Source organism: Equus caballus, chromosome 11, assembly GCF_041296265.1.
Source record: "Equus caballus isolate H_3958 breed thoroughbred chromosome 11, TB-T2T, whole genome shotgun sequence".
Classification (NCBI taxonomy): Eukaryota; Metazoa; Chordata; class Mammalia; order Perissodactyla; family Equidae; genus Equus; species Equus caballus.
In genome coordinates this window covers 26,633,347-26,649,576 of record NC_091694.1, presented here as the reverse complement: position 1 = coordinate 26,649,576, position 16,230 = coordinate 26,633,347, and the positions used below count along the sequence as shown (strand labels likewise).

The 16,230-nt window shown below is 37.6% G+C and overlaps 1 protein-coding gene across 9 annotated transcripts in view; it reads left to right on the top strand.

Moving 5' to 3' along the window:
- Positions 1–16,230, top strand: part of SPAG9 (sperm associated antigen 9) — a 126,868-nt gene that overhangs the window by 97,197 nt on the left and 13,441 nt on the right. For all 9 annotated transcript variants that reach the window (XM_023652784.2, XM_023652782.2, XM_023652781.2 and 6 more), the window contains 13 exons: positions 1,159–1,215; positions 2,248–2,421; positions 2,996–3,125; positions 3,845–3,934; positions 4,183–4,350; positions 4,809–4,980; positions 6,711–6,929; positions 7,208–7,403; positions 8,607–8,732; positions 10,019–10,099; positions 10,809–10,876; positions 12,869–13,017; positions 14,347–14,518. In XM_023652784.2, coding sequence (XP_023508552.1) covers positions 1,159–1,215; positions 2,248–2,421; positions 2,996–3,125; positions 3,845–3,934; positions 4,183–4,350; positions 4,809–4,980; positions 6,711–6,929; positions 7,208–7,403; positions 8,607–8,732; positions 10,019–10,099; positions 10,809–10,876; positions 12,869–13,017; positions 14,347–14,518 — 1,802 coding nt within the window. The remainder of the gene's footprint in view (positions 1–1,158; positions 1,216–2,247; positions 2,422–2,995; positions 3,126–3,844; positions 3,935–4,182; positions 4,351–4,808; positions 4,981–6,710; positions 6,930–7,207; positions 7,404–8,606; positions 8,733–10,018; positions 10,100–10,808; positions 10,877–12,868; positions 13,018–14,346; positions 14,519–16,230) is intronic.

Below are 16,230 nucleotides of genomic sequence, written 5' to 3'. Positions count from 1 at the left end.
TTTAATTTAGAAAAAGCTTATGAAAAGTTTGTAAATTAGTTGCCACCTAATTTGCCCAGATTTTTTAGTTTGGATTGTCATATCAGATTTACCAGTAACGGTGCACAACTGACACATTGTTTTAAAGTTTATGAATGTATTTCCTAACCTCCAACTTTTACTTCCTTATGATTTTATCATTTATTTAACAATTTATATATCCTTTACCAGAGTCATATGAGAACAAAGTATTTCATATAGCACATTTACAGTTTTGAAAAATTGTAATTGCTTATAACTGCTAAGAAGGAAGGAGATCAATACTCTAATCTTTATTTATTGGACAAAGAAACTAATGTACTAAGAAGTGTGTTCTTAACTCCAGCATTTAATGGGTACTATAAATAATGAATAAATATTTTAAAAACTGAGGCATGTAGGCAGGTTCCACTTCTCATAACTATTTTTAATTCTAGCAGCCAAGTGGTAGTCAGCAAGTGAAAAGAAATGGTAACTTACTTTTAACTTTTTCCATTGAATTACAAAATGTTTTTAAAACATTAAAAAAAAATTTTTTTAAATGGTGGAAAGGGGGCCCTGATAGTGGTGACAAGATTCTTACCCCCTTGCTAAATCAGCTTGGAATGCCTTATTTTCTGAAATTTTGTTGAATTACCTATCAATCCACTTTATCCCTTTCCCTGATCGTCTTTTCAGTGATGGAAGAGTTTTAGTCCTGTGAAAAATGACCCATCAGAACAGTCAAGTTACAAGCTGTTTTGTGAGAGCTGGGAGTTAAAGCGATAGAGACCTTTATGGGAAGACAGGGATTTACAAGGCAATATTTTGCTAAAAGGGAGAGTTGGAGGATATCGCTTCAATAAAAATTTTTTAATATTAACATTCAGGCATGTTGACTGTCCAGCACAGGTGACAGCCTTGTCTCTCTCCGTAGATGGAGCTCTCTGAGGAAGGGATGATATGTTGTTTACCTTTGTCGGACGAGCCTTAGCAGACCGCCTGACTCGGGATGGGCCACTTACCATTTACTGAGTTTAGTTGTTGACTCTCCTCTGTGTATCCCATGAACTTCTTGGGTTGCTTGTTTTTCAGATAGAAAGCTAGAACATCTCACTGATAACACAATTTTTCTTTCTTTTTTTTCCTTTTTTAATGTAGAGCATCAAGAGAAAATCCAGCCATGCAGGAAAAAAAAAGGTCAAGCATTTGGCAGTTGTAAGTATCTAACAACACATAAAGACATTAGACAGCACTTTGAGGCAAGAAGATTACAGTCAAAACTTATTTGTAAGAATGATTTTGTGTCTTCTTTCTTTCGCAAATGTGGGGTATATAGCTAAACTGAACTTCTTCTTTTTGATACTTAGTGTGCCAGCTCGGTAAGGCTGTTCTTGAGGACAAAAAATAATGCTATCGTAAGCTGCATCATGTTGGTTATGCATTTGGTGGAATCCTCTGCTAAATTAAATAAAATAATGGGGAATTATTCGTAGAGTTGATAATTACCTGGCTCCTCATTAAATAAGTTACTGATTCACTGGTTGTGTGATTGTAAGGAACAGGGTGAAGATTAGAAATTTAGTATTTGTGGGGTTTGAGTAGTGTGTGTTTATGTGTTTTGGACTTGAATTATGTTTGTGCCAGAAGTACTGTGCATTTACTTTGTTGAAAACTTACCCCTTTTTGGTAAATCTGCTACTTTATAGAAGTGTTGAATTTTTTTTTTTTTTGAGTGATGTGAAAATAGTTATTTAAATTGAGCTTAATAAGAGGGTATATAAGATGTATGTTAAAATGGTAATATGTGTTCTTGTACTTTATTATAACTATTTTAGAACTGGCATACTAAGCTTCTGTTCAAACCATGCAGCCATAACCTTGCTGTTTAACAACCAGTCTTACTTTGCACCAAGTTGGAGCTAGCTAAGAGTACCATCTTATTTTATTTCTTCATTACGAAAAGTTCCCTGTACTTAAGAGCTTCTTCCTTTCATTATGGGAATTGTTAATTAAAGAAGAGGAATCTGCTACTCTAAGCAATAGTTTCTCTTTCCTGAATGTCTGAGTTTGGCTGTGAGTTATTGCTAAGGCTGCAGTGTGTGATAACAAAAAATCTTTTTGCAGCTTCTAACCCATTGCCTTGTAAAAGCACTCTGGAATTTGTGGGAAATTATGGATTTTTCTTCACAGTGCATGTAATGCATACAGTTAAGCACACAAACACACATAGACTTTTTTTCTTTTTAGTTTTAGCCGACTTTTCAGCTCCTCAAGTAATACTGCTAAGAAGCCCGAACCACCTGTTAATCTGAAGTACAATGCACCCACCTCTCATGTTACTCCTTCCGTCAAGAAAAGAAGCAGCACCTTATCTCAGCTCCCTGGGGATAAGTCCAAAGCCTTTGATTTCCTCAGTGAAGAGTAAGTACTTTCCAGACTAGTGGTTATGCCCTAAATAAGTTAACAGTTCAGAATATTCTTGCCCCTGATCAGATCAGCTATAAGGGTTCAGATAAATCTACAAAGCAACTATGTCTGTAACTTGGCTACCTTTAAGTAAATTACTCATAGTCGACACCTTTTATGAAAATTGCATTTCACAGTTTTCCAAAGAGAAGGATTTTTTTTAATGTCTCATTTTTGGTATGACAACAGTGGTTAATGTTAATAGAAATGTTAAAAGCCTGTATTAACCTTTATCCTAATGTTTGAATATTTTGTTTGGTGTCAATAAGACTTGGTTTTCCATCCTGACTCTGCTACTCATTAGGTACATGAACTTGGGCAAGTTAACCTCTCAGAGCCCCAGTTTCTTTGCCTATAAAATGAGTGTGATAACCTATCTCAGAGGTATTAGGATTAAATTATATCGTGTCTATGAAGTATCTGACACAAAGGTAATTTTTTGTTGTTGTTTTTGCTATTTTAGCAGGAGAGGGGAGATAAGCTGTTTTATATTCACTTAATTAAGAAAAGAAATTTCTTTTCCTTTTAGAACTGAAGCTAGTTTAGCCTCACGAAGAGAACAAAAGAGAGAACAGTATCGCCAGGTGAAGGCGCATGTTCAGAAGGAAGATGGTAGAGTGCAGGCTTTCGGCTGGAGTCTGCCTCAAAAGTACAAACAGGTGACGTGTGCCCGTGGGAAGAGTTTCTGGGGGAACATGCAGGGAGAGAAGAGTGTGCCTGTGCACGAAGAGATCGAAACACATACCCCAGACCTGCTCGGTTCAAACTGCATAGGCTTGGCAAACATTTAGAGAAGTGTTGGGGGCAGTGCTTTTCAGGCTATTTTAGAAAACAGCCCTAGAGCTCAGAAGAAATGCCTCTGAGTCTGTGAGAAGGGAGAGGGGTCGACGGGTGGTGGGGTCGACGGGTGGTGGCCGAGTGCGTGGAACTTGAGGTATCCTGCTCTGTTGGAATATCTGAAGATTTTGTTTTTTAAAAAAACAGCATCTATTGTTTACAAGTTTTAAAAAGACATTGTCGTGGAGCCTTTCAAACTGTTGACTTAAAACTCAATTCAGGTCTTCAGGAACTTTACCCATCTATTCTGTATTCCCTACCTGTAAATGACTCAACACATGCGTACACACACGCACACTCACTCCCTCCCACACACACACGAATTAGTGTGTCTCTTCTGAGCTCCCATAGCATCTTGTTTATTTTCTCTAATTGCCACTTGATTTTTTCTTATTTTTCAAATAAGAGTGACAAAATTAACTTGAACTTGATTTCAAAGAATAAATATGTAACAGCAGCGCTTGCTCATGTCTCAATGTTTCTGTCAGTTCACTTTTGATGAGGCTCACCGATGGCCTTCTCTCCCCTTCCCAATTATTAGGTAACCAATGGTCAAGGGGAAAATAAGATGAAAAATTTACCTGTGCCTGTTTATCTCAGACCTCTAGATGAAAAAGATACATCGATGAAGGTAAATTAATTTTGAAGTTGAAGGAAATGTTTCGTAAACTCTGGGTGGATCTTGTTCCTAAACCAAAAGTGTTTAAGTTCTACTTCTATGGATGAAGTTATTGTTCATTTTGTAGTTTTAGACTGGAATACTTTGAATATTAAAGGCTATGTTTATAATCATTAGATTTTTTAAAGAAATGTGAAAAGTTCTAAACATTTTTAAAGAGAAAATTGCTTAATACCTTTTTTATTTTTTAACCCAAAAAGCTGTGGTGTGCTGTTGGAGTCAATTTATCAGGTGGGAAGACCAGAGATGGTGGTTCTGTTGTTGGAGCAAGTGTATTTTACAAGGATGTTGCTGGTTTGGATGCAGAAGGCAGTAAACAGCGCAGTGCATCTCAGAGTAGTTTAGACAAGTTAGATCAGGAACTTAAGGTGAGTGCGTGCACTAACGTTTGACCTCCTTGGTTCTGAGACTATTAGTTTAGCTCTTGGATCCAAAACTTACTTCTGGATCCAACTTCTAATTAGGATTACTCTGTCCTTGCTTACTCCTCACCCTCTCTCTCTTTTTAAAATCAGTTTTACTGAGATATATTTTACATACAATAAAGTATGTATTTGAAATGGGTACAGTTCAAAGAGTTTTGACAAATGTATACACTTAGGTGACAACCATCACAATCAAGATATAGAACATTTTTATCACTAATCTGCTTTAACTGCTAGTTTTTAGTCTAATTAATATAGAAAGGTGGTGTATTTTCAGCTTTTCAAATAATCTGGAAATAAACTTGAAATATTATTGCCCTTTACTATAATGGCACAGCCTTATGAATATTTACATGTACATATCATTTTAAACATTCATTTTTCTTACTTGGCCTACACAGGAACAGCAGAAGGAGTTGAGAAATCAAGAAGAATTATCCAGTCTAGTCTGGATCTGCACCAGCACTCATTCAGCTACGAAAGTTATCATTATCGATGCTGTTCAACCGGGCAACGTCCTAGACAGTTTCACGGTTTGCAACTCTCACGTTCTGTGTATAGCAAGTGTGCCAGGTAAGAGTGAGTCGTGCACCTCTTCCCACCGTCCACACCTCCTTCCTGGCAGGAACTGAGTTGGTTACTGGAGATATAGTTATGAACCACTTTCATGGAATTTATGTTCTATTTGGGGAAGACCAAAAAAAAAGTGGAAACAAATGACTAAATAAGATATTTTGGGATGTTTTGAAGAAAATAAAACAATGGTAATATAGGAGGCAGAGGACAAGGAGCTGTTTAGATTGATTAGTAAGGGAAGGCCTTCCAAAGTTCGGGATTAAATATTACATCATGTGAAAACATTAGTTTAAAACTTAAAGAGCTTCCTGATACATCTACACAATGGAATATTGATAAACCATAAAGAGACATGAAATTCTGATACATGCTACAGCGTGGATTAACCTTGGAAACATTATGCAAAGTAAAATAACCAAACACAAAGGGACAAATATTGTATGATTCCACTTATATGCGCCATCTAGACAAGGCAAATTCATAAAGACAGAAGCAGGTTAGAGATTGCTGGGGCCAGGAGACCTTGGGGAACAGGGAATTACTGTTTAATGGGTACAGATTTTCTATATAGGGCGATGGAAAAGTTTTAGGCATAGATAGTTGTGATGGCCTCACAACATTGTGAATGTGATGCCGCTGAGTTGTACACTTAAAAATGGTTAAAATGGCAAATTTTATGTTATATATATATATGTATATTTTACTACAATAATATTTTTAATGTGGTATAAATAAAAACAGCTTTCTACATAAAGAAAACTGAAGAGATTCATCTTTATGTTGTAGATGCTTCATTTTTAAGTGTCTTACTAATATCTTATGACACTGTGTACACCTAAGGGGATTAATTTTCATTTTTTTTCCCCCTTTTTTTTTAAGATTTTATTTTTCCTTTTTCTCCCCAAAGCACCCCGGTACATAGTTGTGTATTTTTAGTTGTGGGTTCTTCTAGTTGTGGCATGTGGGATGCCACCTCAGCATGGCTTGATGAGCGGTGCCGTGTCCACACCCAGGACTCAAACTGGCAAAACCCTGGGCCGCTGAAGCAGAGCACGCGAACTTAACTGCTCAGCCACAGGACCAGCCCCTAATTTTTTTTTTGTTTCAAAGATCTTATTTTTCCTTCTTCTCCCCAAAGCCCCCCAGTACATAGTTGTATATTTTAGTTGTGTGTCCTTCTAGTTGTGGTGTGTGGGACGCCACCCCAGCATGGCCTGATGAGCAGTGCTAGGTCCGTGCCCAGGATCCAAACTGGCAAAATCCTGGGCCACTGAAGCAGAGTGCATGAACTTACCCACTCAGCCACAGGGCCAGCCCCTGATTAATTTTTAAATAGTGGTGGAAGTCCATATTTCAAATAGTAATCTTGATAGTTAAAAAAATTTTTTTTGCTGCCTTGTCAGATATAATTAAATTTCATTGTTTTTAACCTCATGTTAGGTGACTGCTGAGGAGCTCGTGTTAAGAACAGAAGAGTCATTTCTGACATTTTCATGTTTACTTCTGCTTGCATTAATAGAAGTATTATCTTAATCTTTTAAGCTACTATCTCATTTTGTGAAGGTTAATTGAAATAATATTTAAAGTTGCCATCTTGGCAGTAGATTCAAATAGCTATTTGTCTCCCCTGCACACTCTTATTTCAGACCTATAGTTGCCTTAATGGAGAAAATGCTCTTTACAGGAGTTTACTTAGCTATTGAAAGAAGGTTGATCTTGTTTTTCAGGAGCGCGAGAAACAGACTACCCTGCAGGAGAAGAGCTGTCAGAATCAGGACAGGTTGACAAAGCGTCTTTATGTGGAAGCATGACAAGCACTAGCTCAGCAGAGACAGACAGCCTGTTGGGAGGCATCACGGTGGTTGGTTGTTCCACAGAAGGTGCGACAGCAGCTGCCACTTCCCCTAGTACCAATGGTGCTTCTCCGGTGATGGAAAAACCACCAGGTATCTCTGTCCTCCTTATGTACTATCTCTATAGGGTCCAAGCCTATCCCGGATGCCTCATGATGGACTTAGTTTAGATCTTAAAGTGACAAGGATGAAAGAGCTTGAAAGAAGATGCTGTCATTGACTGTTAAATGAAGTCAGGAATTCTCAATTTCATGATAAAGTGTGTGTAGAGGGGTAGGCAGAATGGAATTCGATAGCAGAGGTTTGTGTGGTGAAATTATTGGAAGAAAGCTCAAACTTGGAATAGTTAGCATGTTTTATTTATTCCATAGAAAAGGAAGCAGAAAATAGTGAAGTTGATGAAAATGTTCCAACAGCAGAAGAAGCAACTGAAGCCACAGAAGGCAATGCGGGGTCAGCTGAAGACACTGTGGACATCTCCCAAACTGGCGTGTACACAGAGCATGTCTTTACAGATCCTTTGGGAGTTCAAATACCTGAAGACCTCTCGCCAGTCTATCAGTCAAGGTACACAAATGGGTCAACAACTTAGGAAACCACATAAGGACACACATAAAAGGAAGCAAAATCATCTCAAGCAGCCAAAATATTCCCACTAATTGGCATTGTTCTGGCAGATTTAGATGCCATGACTTATTCCCACTATATCTTCATCTATTCCACTTGATTCTCTCTGGATATTTTTTTCCCATTTATTCTCTGTTCCTCCCAACTTAAAATGAAGTATCTTAATCAAAATCTTCGTGGTCACTTTCTCCTCGGTGTGATTTTTTTTTCTTTTGAATTGTTATACTCACTCTTCCATTCTGTCAATAACTTTGCCGTTTTAATCCTCGTGCCTGCTTTCACTCCCACTCTAGTTATCAGCAGAAATTGGCCATTGTTTCAATTTGCCATTATTTCAGTTTCCCCTGGGGGCTTGAATGACCTTTTTGATTTTAGTTTTCTGGCAAACATTTTATTAAAAAACAATTTGTTTTAGGTTCTTCCTTTAAAAGACTGGTGAATCAGGCCCCATTTAGTGAATTCTTTAATCTTCTTTCTTGCTTTCTCTAGGCCTGACAGAAAGGCGATGAGGGTCCATCTAAAATGGATCCTTTTTACAATTTAATATTCTTCCTCTTAGTGTATAGAGCAACCAAGTGCCTATTAACATTTAATTGTTAATTTAAGAATAAAGACTTTTTTTATAATTAGTAGGTTGATTTGTGTGTTTTGAATTTGATAACCCAGTTATACCTTTTTCTAAATGTGCTCTGAAAATCCAAAAGAAAGAAAGTTTTGGGGTAGAATACATGTATATTTCAACTTACTAATTTATTTTAGAAAATTCTTTATACTTCATCCCCCATCTGTGTGTGTGTGTGGTTTTAAAACAAACTGTCCCTCCCTCTTCTCTCTCCCCAGAAGAAATCCATAAAATTCAGAATAACTGTAAGGGAGAACCATCATTGTAGTCTGGATTAACTGCTGCAATTCATTACCATGTCTTAACTCTCTTATCTGCACCTTGGGCCTCCTAGTATATTAATGGTACTTCTGGTACACTTGTTGAAATATTTAATGTAAGCATTTAACTTTGGCTTTTCTGGAATTTTAGTGTTTGATCTGTTTTTTTTTAACTGTAAACTAAAGCATAAGAATGATCAATCTCTGAAAATTGTAGGTAAGCATACTCAGATTTTTTTCCTTTTGCCCCACCTTTCCCAGTAATGACTCAGATGTGTATAAAGATCAAATACCAGTATTGCCAAATGAACAAGACTTGGTGAGAGAGGAAGCCCAGAAAATGAGCAGCCTTTTACCGACTATGTGGCTTGGAGCCCAGAATGGCTGGTAGGTGCCAACTCTTTATATTAGCGTGTCTTTAGTCTTTTACTTTTGCTTTTGAAATCAGAAGATAAATAAGTAAACTGTGGTACATACAATGCAAACAACAAGTACACATTAAAGCAAACACTTATATATATACACATTTTGAGGTTATATTGCAACTACCTCATAAACTGGACTTGCATTGGTTCTAAATGGTAAACCATATGTTTCTTTGTCACAGAGCATTCCCTTTATATAATATTCTTAGAAGAAGAGGTAAATAAAACTTTAAAATCTGGGTGATCCAGAAATAGAAGATCCTGAACAGCATAGAGGCAGAGAATGATTTATGCATAGAAGGTTTATATAGGCTAGAGTGTGTTCAGGAAATACCGGGAATTAATTACTAATGTATCTGGCTGCAGAAAGGCCCAATTCCAAACATGACTTCTTAAGCAGTTCCTAGGAAAACCAGAACAAATCACAGTCTGGAATCTTAGGAGATGATAACTAATATTATGTGGTCTGTTCACTTTCTAGTAGTGTGGGGAGTCTTCCAAAATTGTGCTTTTCCAAAGGTTAAGCAAGCTCACTAGTGCGTGTTTTCCATAGGGGTCTAGTCCTACAAAATGAAGGGTTGGCAGGATTTTTCCATGAAGGGTCAGATAAGAAATATTTAGGCTTTGTGGCCATATGATCTCTGTAGCAACTTGTCAACTCTGTTGTGGTGCAAAAGCAGCCATTGTGTTAACAATACATGAGTGAATTAATGTGGCTATGCTCCAATAAAACTTTATTTTTGGACACTGAAGTTTGAATTTCATATAAATCTTGTATGTCTTCTTCTGACCTTTCCCAAACGTGTAAAAACCGCTTTTAGTTGCAGACTGTACTGAGACAGGTAGAGGGCTGGATTCGGCCGTGAGCCACAGTGTGCCACTCCCTGGAATAAACCGCTCTGTCATCAGAGAGTTACAGTTCAGCATAGTAGAAAAGTACGATCGTTTTTTTCTTTAAGTACAATAATTTTTAAAAAAAGATTTTAGCTAAGGGCTCTGAAGTATGGGGTAGCCTGAAACTAACTGACCATGCATTATTCTAGTTCTGACTTTTCACTTTTCATGTGTTTCTGTTGCTAAAGCAGCTTATTTCTCTGCCCTAGGCCTATGCTTACTCTCCTTGCTGTTTTTGCCCCAAATTTTTATGTTACTCTTCTTTCCTCCCGAGGGACCTTTGTGGTCATTAGTAGATATAAGGAATGACTTGATGTTCTCTATGCCTTACCAGTCTTGATTTTGTTCTTGCAGTTTGTATGTCCATTCATCTGTAGCCCAGTGGAGGAAATGTCTCCATTCTATTAAACTTAAAGATTCGATTCTCAGTATTGTGTAAGTTTTATTTTAGAAATTCTTCCTTTTAAAAATATGTGTTTTGGTACAAACTAGATTTTAAGACTATTAAAGCTAACATGTACTTCTTGACTAAATCAGCATCCAGATTTTTTTTTACCCTCTTTATGGAATTAGATAAGTTGAGTGAGATTGAAACTCTAACTAGAAAGTAAAATAGAAAACTTTAAGTAGAAGAGAAAACTTGCCAGGTTGATTCCTCACCATGCGGTGAATTCTTTAATACTTTGAGGAGAGAACCAATTAATACCTGTTAATTTATATTTGTTTTAGAATATTCTTTATATTTTGTGAATATGTTGGTTGGGGCATTCATTTACTTAGTCCTTTTCTATATGTTGACTATCAAAAATCAGACCGTTTGTCTGTTAAGTTCACAGAGCTGATTCTGTTAGTTCCACTCAAGGTGTGTGTCTCTGGTCTGTGGACCTTTTGTCAATAGTCTGCAATGAGGAGCTTGGACCAGAAAGTGAAACAACTGTCACCACACATGCTGTTTATTTAGTTCAGCGGACATTTTCATAGGAAGACGTCCTCAATGAAGAAAAGAGTGTGTTCATTTAGGTTCTGGTGTAGGCTCCTTATCTGTCACAGATTGGCCCTTGGAGAGCCTCTGAACTAGTTCAGTGGCATGCGGTCCCTTCCGTACTCCCGAATGGAAGTTCTGAAATCCCTTTCCCTGTTGCAGACATGTGAAAGGAATCGTGTTGGTGGCCCTGGCTGATGGTACCCTTGCCATCTTTCACAGAGGAGTCGGTAAGTTGTTATGAATGTATAACATCTACATCAATGTGTTGCTTTGCAAAAGCATTTTCAAGCAGATTGGCTTCTTATATTTAAATAAATGATAGTTAATAGGAGAAGGAATAAAGGTTTAAACTGAATGGTAACAACATATGACATCAGTAAATATGTGAGTGCCTGCCTGGGGGCATATGTTAATAGTTTATATAACTCAGGGAAAATATGTTTACCATAACGAACAAGTCGCTTGTCATTTCATGGTACTCTTATATAATGTGACATGGAGACATTTATTTTTCATCCATATATTTATGAGGAAAATTTAGTGAGAGACTACCTTTTCTTTTGTTCAGTATTTTAAAAATAATTTGCATCCCTTACATCTGGAAAGTTCCTATAAAGAACTTTTAATTGGGTAAGGTTTAATCATTTTCATGTCATGTTATTTATATTCTTCCCCTTTAAAACCAGTGTTTCCATCATCTATAGATGAAAAGGTGGTGGTGTCAGAAAACCTGCACTGAGTTAATTAAGTTGAGGGAATTGAGCGTGTAACACTTCATAACTCCTTGGTATATGTATCAACCAAAACTGATAATTTATTTCTACCTACTAGATTGGTAGATCAAGGAAATATTATATAAACACAAATACACCGAATTCAGATTTTAGCAAAGCTTTCCCCAAAGTCTCATATCCTTTTGGGCTTGGAGAAATGTGGGGTAGATGGTACTTGGGCACCTTTGTAGCTGGCCATTGCCTAGAGATTGCTGGTTTATGACTCCATGTCTTCCAAGAGCGAGAGGGCTCTGTTTCACCTTATTCAGACCCTTTACAGACTTTCTCTGAGTTTAATCCTCTTAGCAAATTAAGGGAAAGGTTCTGATGTCATCCTCATTTTATAGATGAGAAAACTGAGGCACGGAATGTTTTAATCACTTGTTTGTGGTCACTCAGCTAATAAGTGGAAGAGCCTAGAAAAAATGGAATAATAAATGTTTTGGTAAACTGAATCCAAAATTATATTGACAGAACAGACAAAATACATTTAATAAAGATAAATGTAGAGTCCTGCATTTGGGTTCAGAAGAGTAAGATGAAGGAGACATGTCTGAAGAGTGAGAATTACCTGAAGATTGACTACAAACTGAATACAAGTTAGTTAACATCTTAAGCCTCCTAGAAACTGGTGTCCAGAATAGGGCCAATGATAATACTGCTCCACTCTGGTAGGTAGACAACATATTAAATGGATGTGGACAAAGCAGAGTTAGGATGAAAGGTCTATAAACTGTAGTATGTACAAAATACGTGCCAAGGATGCTTGGAAAGAAGCCATAGGGCAGTAACAAAGAAGCGGGACTGGATTTATTCTGTTTCCATTGGGCAAAATTGCAGACTAAAGGGCGATTACATACAAAGAGACAGACTTTACCTAGGTACAGGGAATATTTTTCAGACAATTATAGCTTTCTGAAAATGGAACAGCTGCTTTGTGAGACAGTGCACTTTCTTTCACTGAAATTGTTCAAGCAAAGCTACAAGGAAAAGCAAGCTTCCAGTGGTTGGTTCTCATTTGTATTTCTGTCATCACCAGAATTATAGTTTGCATAATTCCTAAAGTGTTAGCAGTGAGTTGCCTTTGAATTCAAGAAACTACATCAAAATGCAAGTGAGTGAGAGATTATCCAAAAAATAACCTTAAATCTATTCTAATTCTTAAAATATTATTATAAACTGATAACTTATAACTAGTTTATCACATGACTGCTGTTGAGAGCATGGGGTCCAGGTACTAGGTGGCCAGATGACCTTTGCTTCCCCAACTTTGCAGTTTATAGAATAAGAGAACACAGTCTCTGCAAATAAAAGATACACTGAATACACGTATTTTGGGGTGCTTCATCAATAAATTTCCTTCTACACCCAAATAGAATGTTTCTTGTGTTAAAATTGAGTAAAAAGTGTGTGCATTAGCTAATAATCATATTTCTTATTTTAAAGACGGGCAGTGGGATTTGTCAAACTATCATCTGTTAGACCTTGGACGGCCTCACCATTCCATCCGATGCATGACTGTGGTACATGACAAAGTCTGGTGTGGTTACAGGAACAAGATCTATGTGGTTCAACCAAAGGCCATGAAAATAGAGGCAAGTTAACCCATGTTTTCTGTACTTATTGAATTTGAATTATCTGAAGACTTATTCTTTTCAGCTTCTTTAGGAATTGTTTTCTGAGTCGTGTGTTTTAGGGCGCTTTGAGGATGCCTTGGATAGCATCTTAGCTTTCCGTGTTGCTTCACTGCTCTTGCCACTTTTGACTATGAGGGTGGGAAGTAGTTTTTTTAAAAAAGGAAGAATATTGACCCATGATTGTTTAAATGTGTGTCTGAATATCCATAGATGCCTACGTGTATTCTTTGAATATGTGGTTGTTTTGTTTTGTTTTGTTTTGACTTTTTGTTTTATTCTTTTTTTGAAAACTGGCACCTGAGCTAACATCTGTTGCCAATCCTTCTTCGTCTTCTTCTCCCCAAAGCTCCCCAGTACGTAGTTGTATATCCTTCTTTGGGACGCCACCTCAGCATGTCTTGAGCGGTACTGTGTCCGCACCCAGGATCCGAACCAGTGAAACCCTGGGCCGCCAAAGCGGAGCATGTGAACGTAACCACTCGGCCACGGGGTCAGCCCCGTGAATATGTGGTTCTTGATCTGTTTAGTTATGTATGAATTGTTTGGGAGGAAGATTCCCAAGTCTCCACCACCCCCTGTGTATCTGGGCGAATCCATTTGTATGTCACAGACTGAGAAATAAGATAGCAGTGAGAATTTGTTGTAAAAAGAAAAACCTCTTAGCATTGCTTTCTTAAAAGTTTTGCTATCATATATAAATTGATTCTAATTGTTTAAAAAAAAGAAAAACTTACAGCAGGAAAATTTTAAGGTAAAAGTTCTCCTTCTCCCTTTGACCCAAAACCCATTCCCTTCCCTACAAGTCCCAAAGTAACCATTTGGTGTCTTTTTTCCAGATTTGTTCTGTAAATGTAAAAACACACACACACACACACACACACACACACACACACACACGGAGCAATGTAGGTTCCTTTCTGTTTAATTATAAATAGAATCTTACTTTGTATATTGCTCTGCAACCATACAAAATCCTGAGATCAAATTTAGTCTTTTTGTTGAACACTGTTACATAGTATGGATGTGCCTGTATTGCTTTCCTAAGTTGATATACTGTAAAATGCTGAAATCCAGCATCCTTTAGTTGTTTGTTCTTGATTTTGTTTTGCAGTTCAGGATAAAAGTAGTTGTGTCTGTATATAAGAGTAATCATATTTAAAGTGTAAACAACACTTAGACTCCTCTTTTCATATATAGTCTGCCAAATTGTTGTGCAACTTAGCACAGTTTTTAAACATGAACTCCTATGTAATAAAAGTAATATTGTGCCTGAACAATCTTTCCTAGAAATCATTTGATGCACACCCCAGGAAGGAGAGCCAAGTGCGGCAGCTTGCATGGGTGGGTGATGGCGTGTGGGTCTCCATTCGTTTGGATTCCACGCTCCGTCTCTATCATGCACACACTTATCAACACCTACAGGATGTGGACATTGAGCCTTATGTAAGCAAAATGTTAGGTAAGCTTCCACAGCATTTTATCTTTGTCAATCAAAGAAAATTCTTTTTGTTTTTGTGTGTGAGGATGATTGGCCCTGAGCTAACATCTGTTGCCAACCTTCCTCTTTTTGCTTGAGAAAGGTTGTCGCTGAGCTAACATCTGTGCCAGTCTTCCTCTATTTTATGTGGGATGCTGCCACAGCATGGCTTGACGAGCAGTGCTAGGTCTGCTCCCAGGATCCAAACCTGGGAACCCTTGGCCACCAAAGTGGAATACACGAATGTAACCACTATGCCACTGGGCCAGCCCTGAAAATGTTTTATTTTTAAATGGTCTCAAATGCTCAGTAGAACCAACGAATAAATTGCCTCAGGAATAGTGATCTCTTCTCACTGAAACTATCAGGCCAGATGCTCTATCTACCTTGTGGCTATTGACAGAAATTTAGGATCATTTTTGACTCCTCTCTTATTCCCCACATCTTGAATCAATCACCGGGAACTGTCAAGTCTGCCTCCAAAAATATCTTAAATCAAGTACTTCATCTCTACCACTATCCCTGTAGGCCAGGCCACCATCCTTTCTCCGCTGGATAACCATGAACCTTGGAGCTGGTTCTCACTTCCACTCCAGTCTGTTCTCTGCATAGCAAACTATGTGCAAATATCACTGTGACATACTTCCACTTACATAGTGCCAGCCATTTTTAGAATATTCCTGCCTTTAAGTGAGGTGATGTTTTGTGACATGTCCAGAAGAACTTAAATGGCCTGGACCACTCTCCTCACTCACTCTGTTCTGCCCACACTGACCAAATTCAGCAAGTTCTTTCCCATTTTAGGGCCCTCACATGTTCTTTATCCTCTGCCTGAGATGTTCAAGAAGAACTTCTTGAAGGTCCCTTTTTACTTTGCTTTCAGGTCATAGCTTACGTGTCACATCCAGAAGAGACCTTTCCTGATCTCCCAGTTTGACTTAGGTCCTCTCATACTTTTCCTTTATGGGCTTATCATTACTGTGGTTGCACCAGTATTATTTGATTCTTGTTTACTGGCTCTCTGCCCCACAGACCATAAGCCCCATGAAGGGCAGAGGCCATCTCTGGTTTGTTCCCTGCTGTATTCTTAGCACCTAATAGTGCTATATGACTATTAGGGAGTCATAAAGGCTTCCTTTATGAAGAGAGGTTGAACTGTGTCAGTGGTTTTTAACCTTTTTAGGGTCATTGCCCTATGTACCCTCTGCCTAGAATCAGGGATATACTTTGACCATAGGTTAAAGATCTCTAGCTTAGGCTGAATATTGTTAAGGCTCCTTCTAACCCTGTGATTCCATGATCACCCTCAGTTCTTATAAGTAAAACTTATGAGTGACTAAACGCTGTTTGTCTTAAATGTTTAATGGTTTTGGCTCTCAAATCCCAGAAAATAAGATCAGTTGTAAAAATTCCCTTGAATTAAAAAAGTGCGTTCATTCTCTCTAAATTATATGCCTACAGTGTCCTAAAATTTCTAAACTGCTTTAGAACGTAAATGTGTAAACAAGGAAAGAGTGTAGATTTTGTTAGCCAAAGTTTTTATCTATGTAAAGAAATTTAAGGCAAACCAGAACTCTTTTAGCTTATAAAATCAAAAGACATTTGATTTCCCAGTCTAGTAAACTCTTATTTTTGTCGAGGATTTTTGTTTTGTTTTGTGGTTTGGTTTGGTTCGATTTTGCAGCTGCCTAATT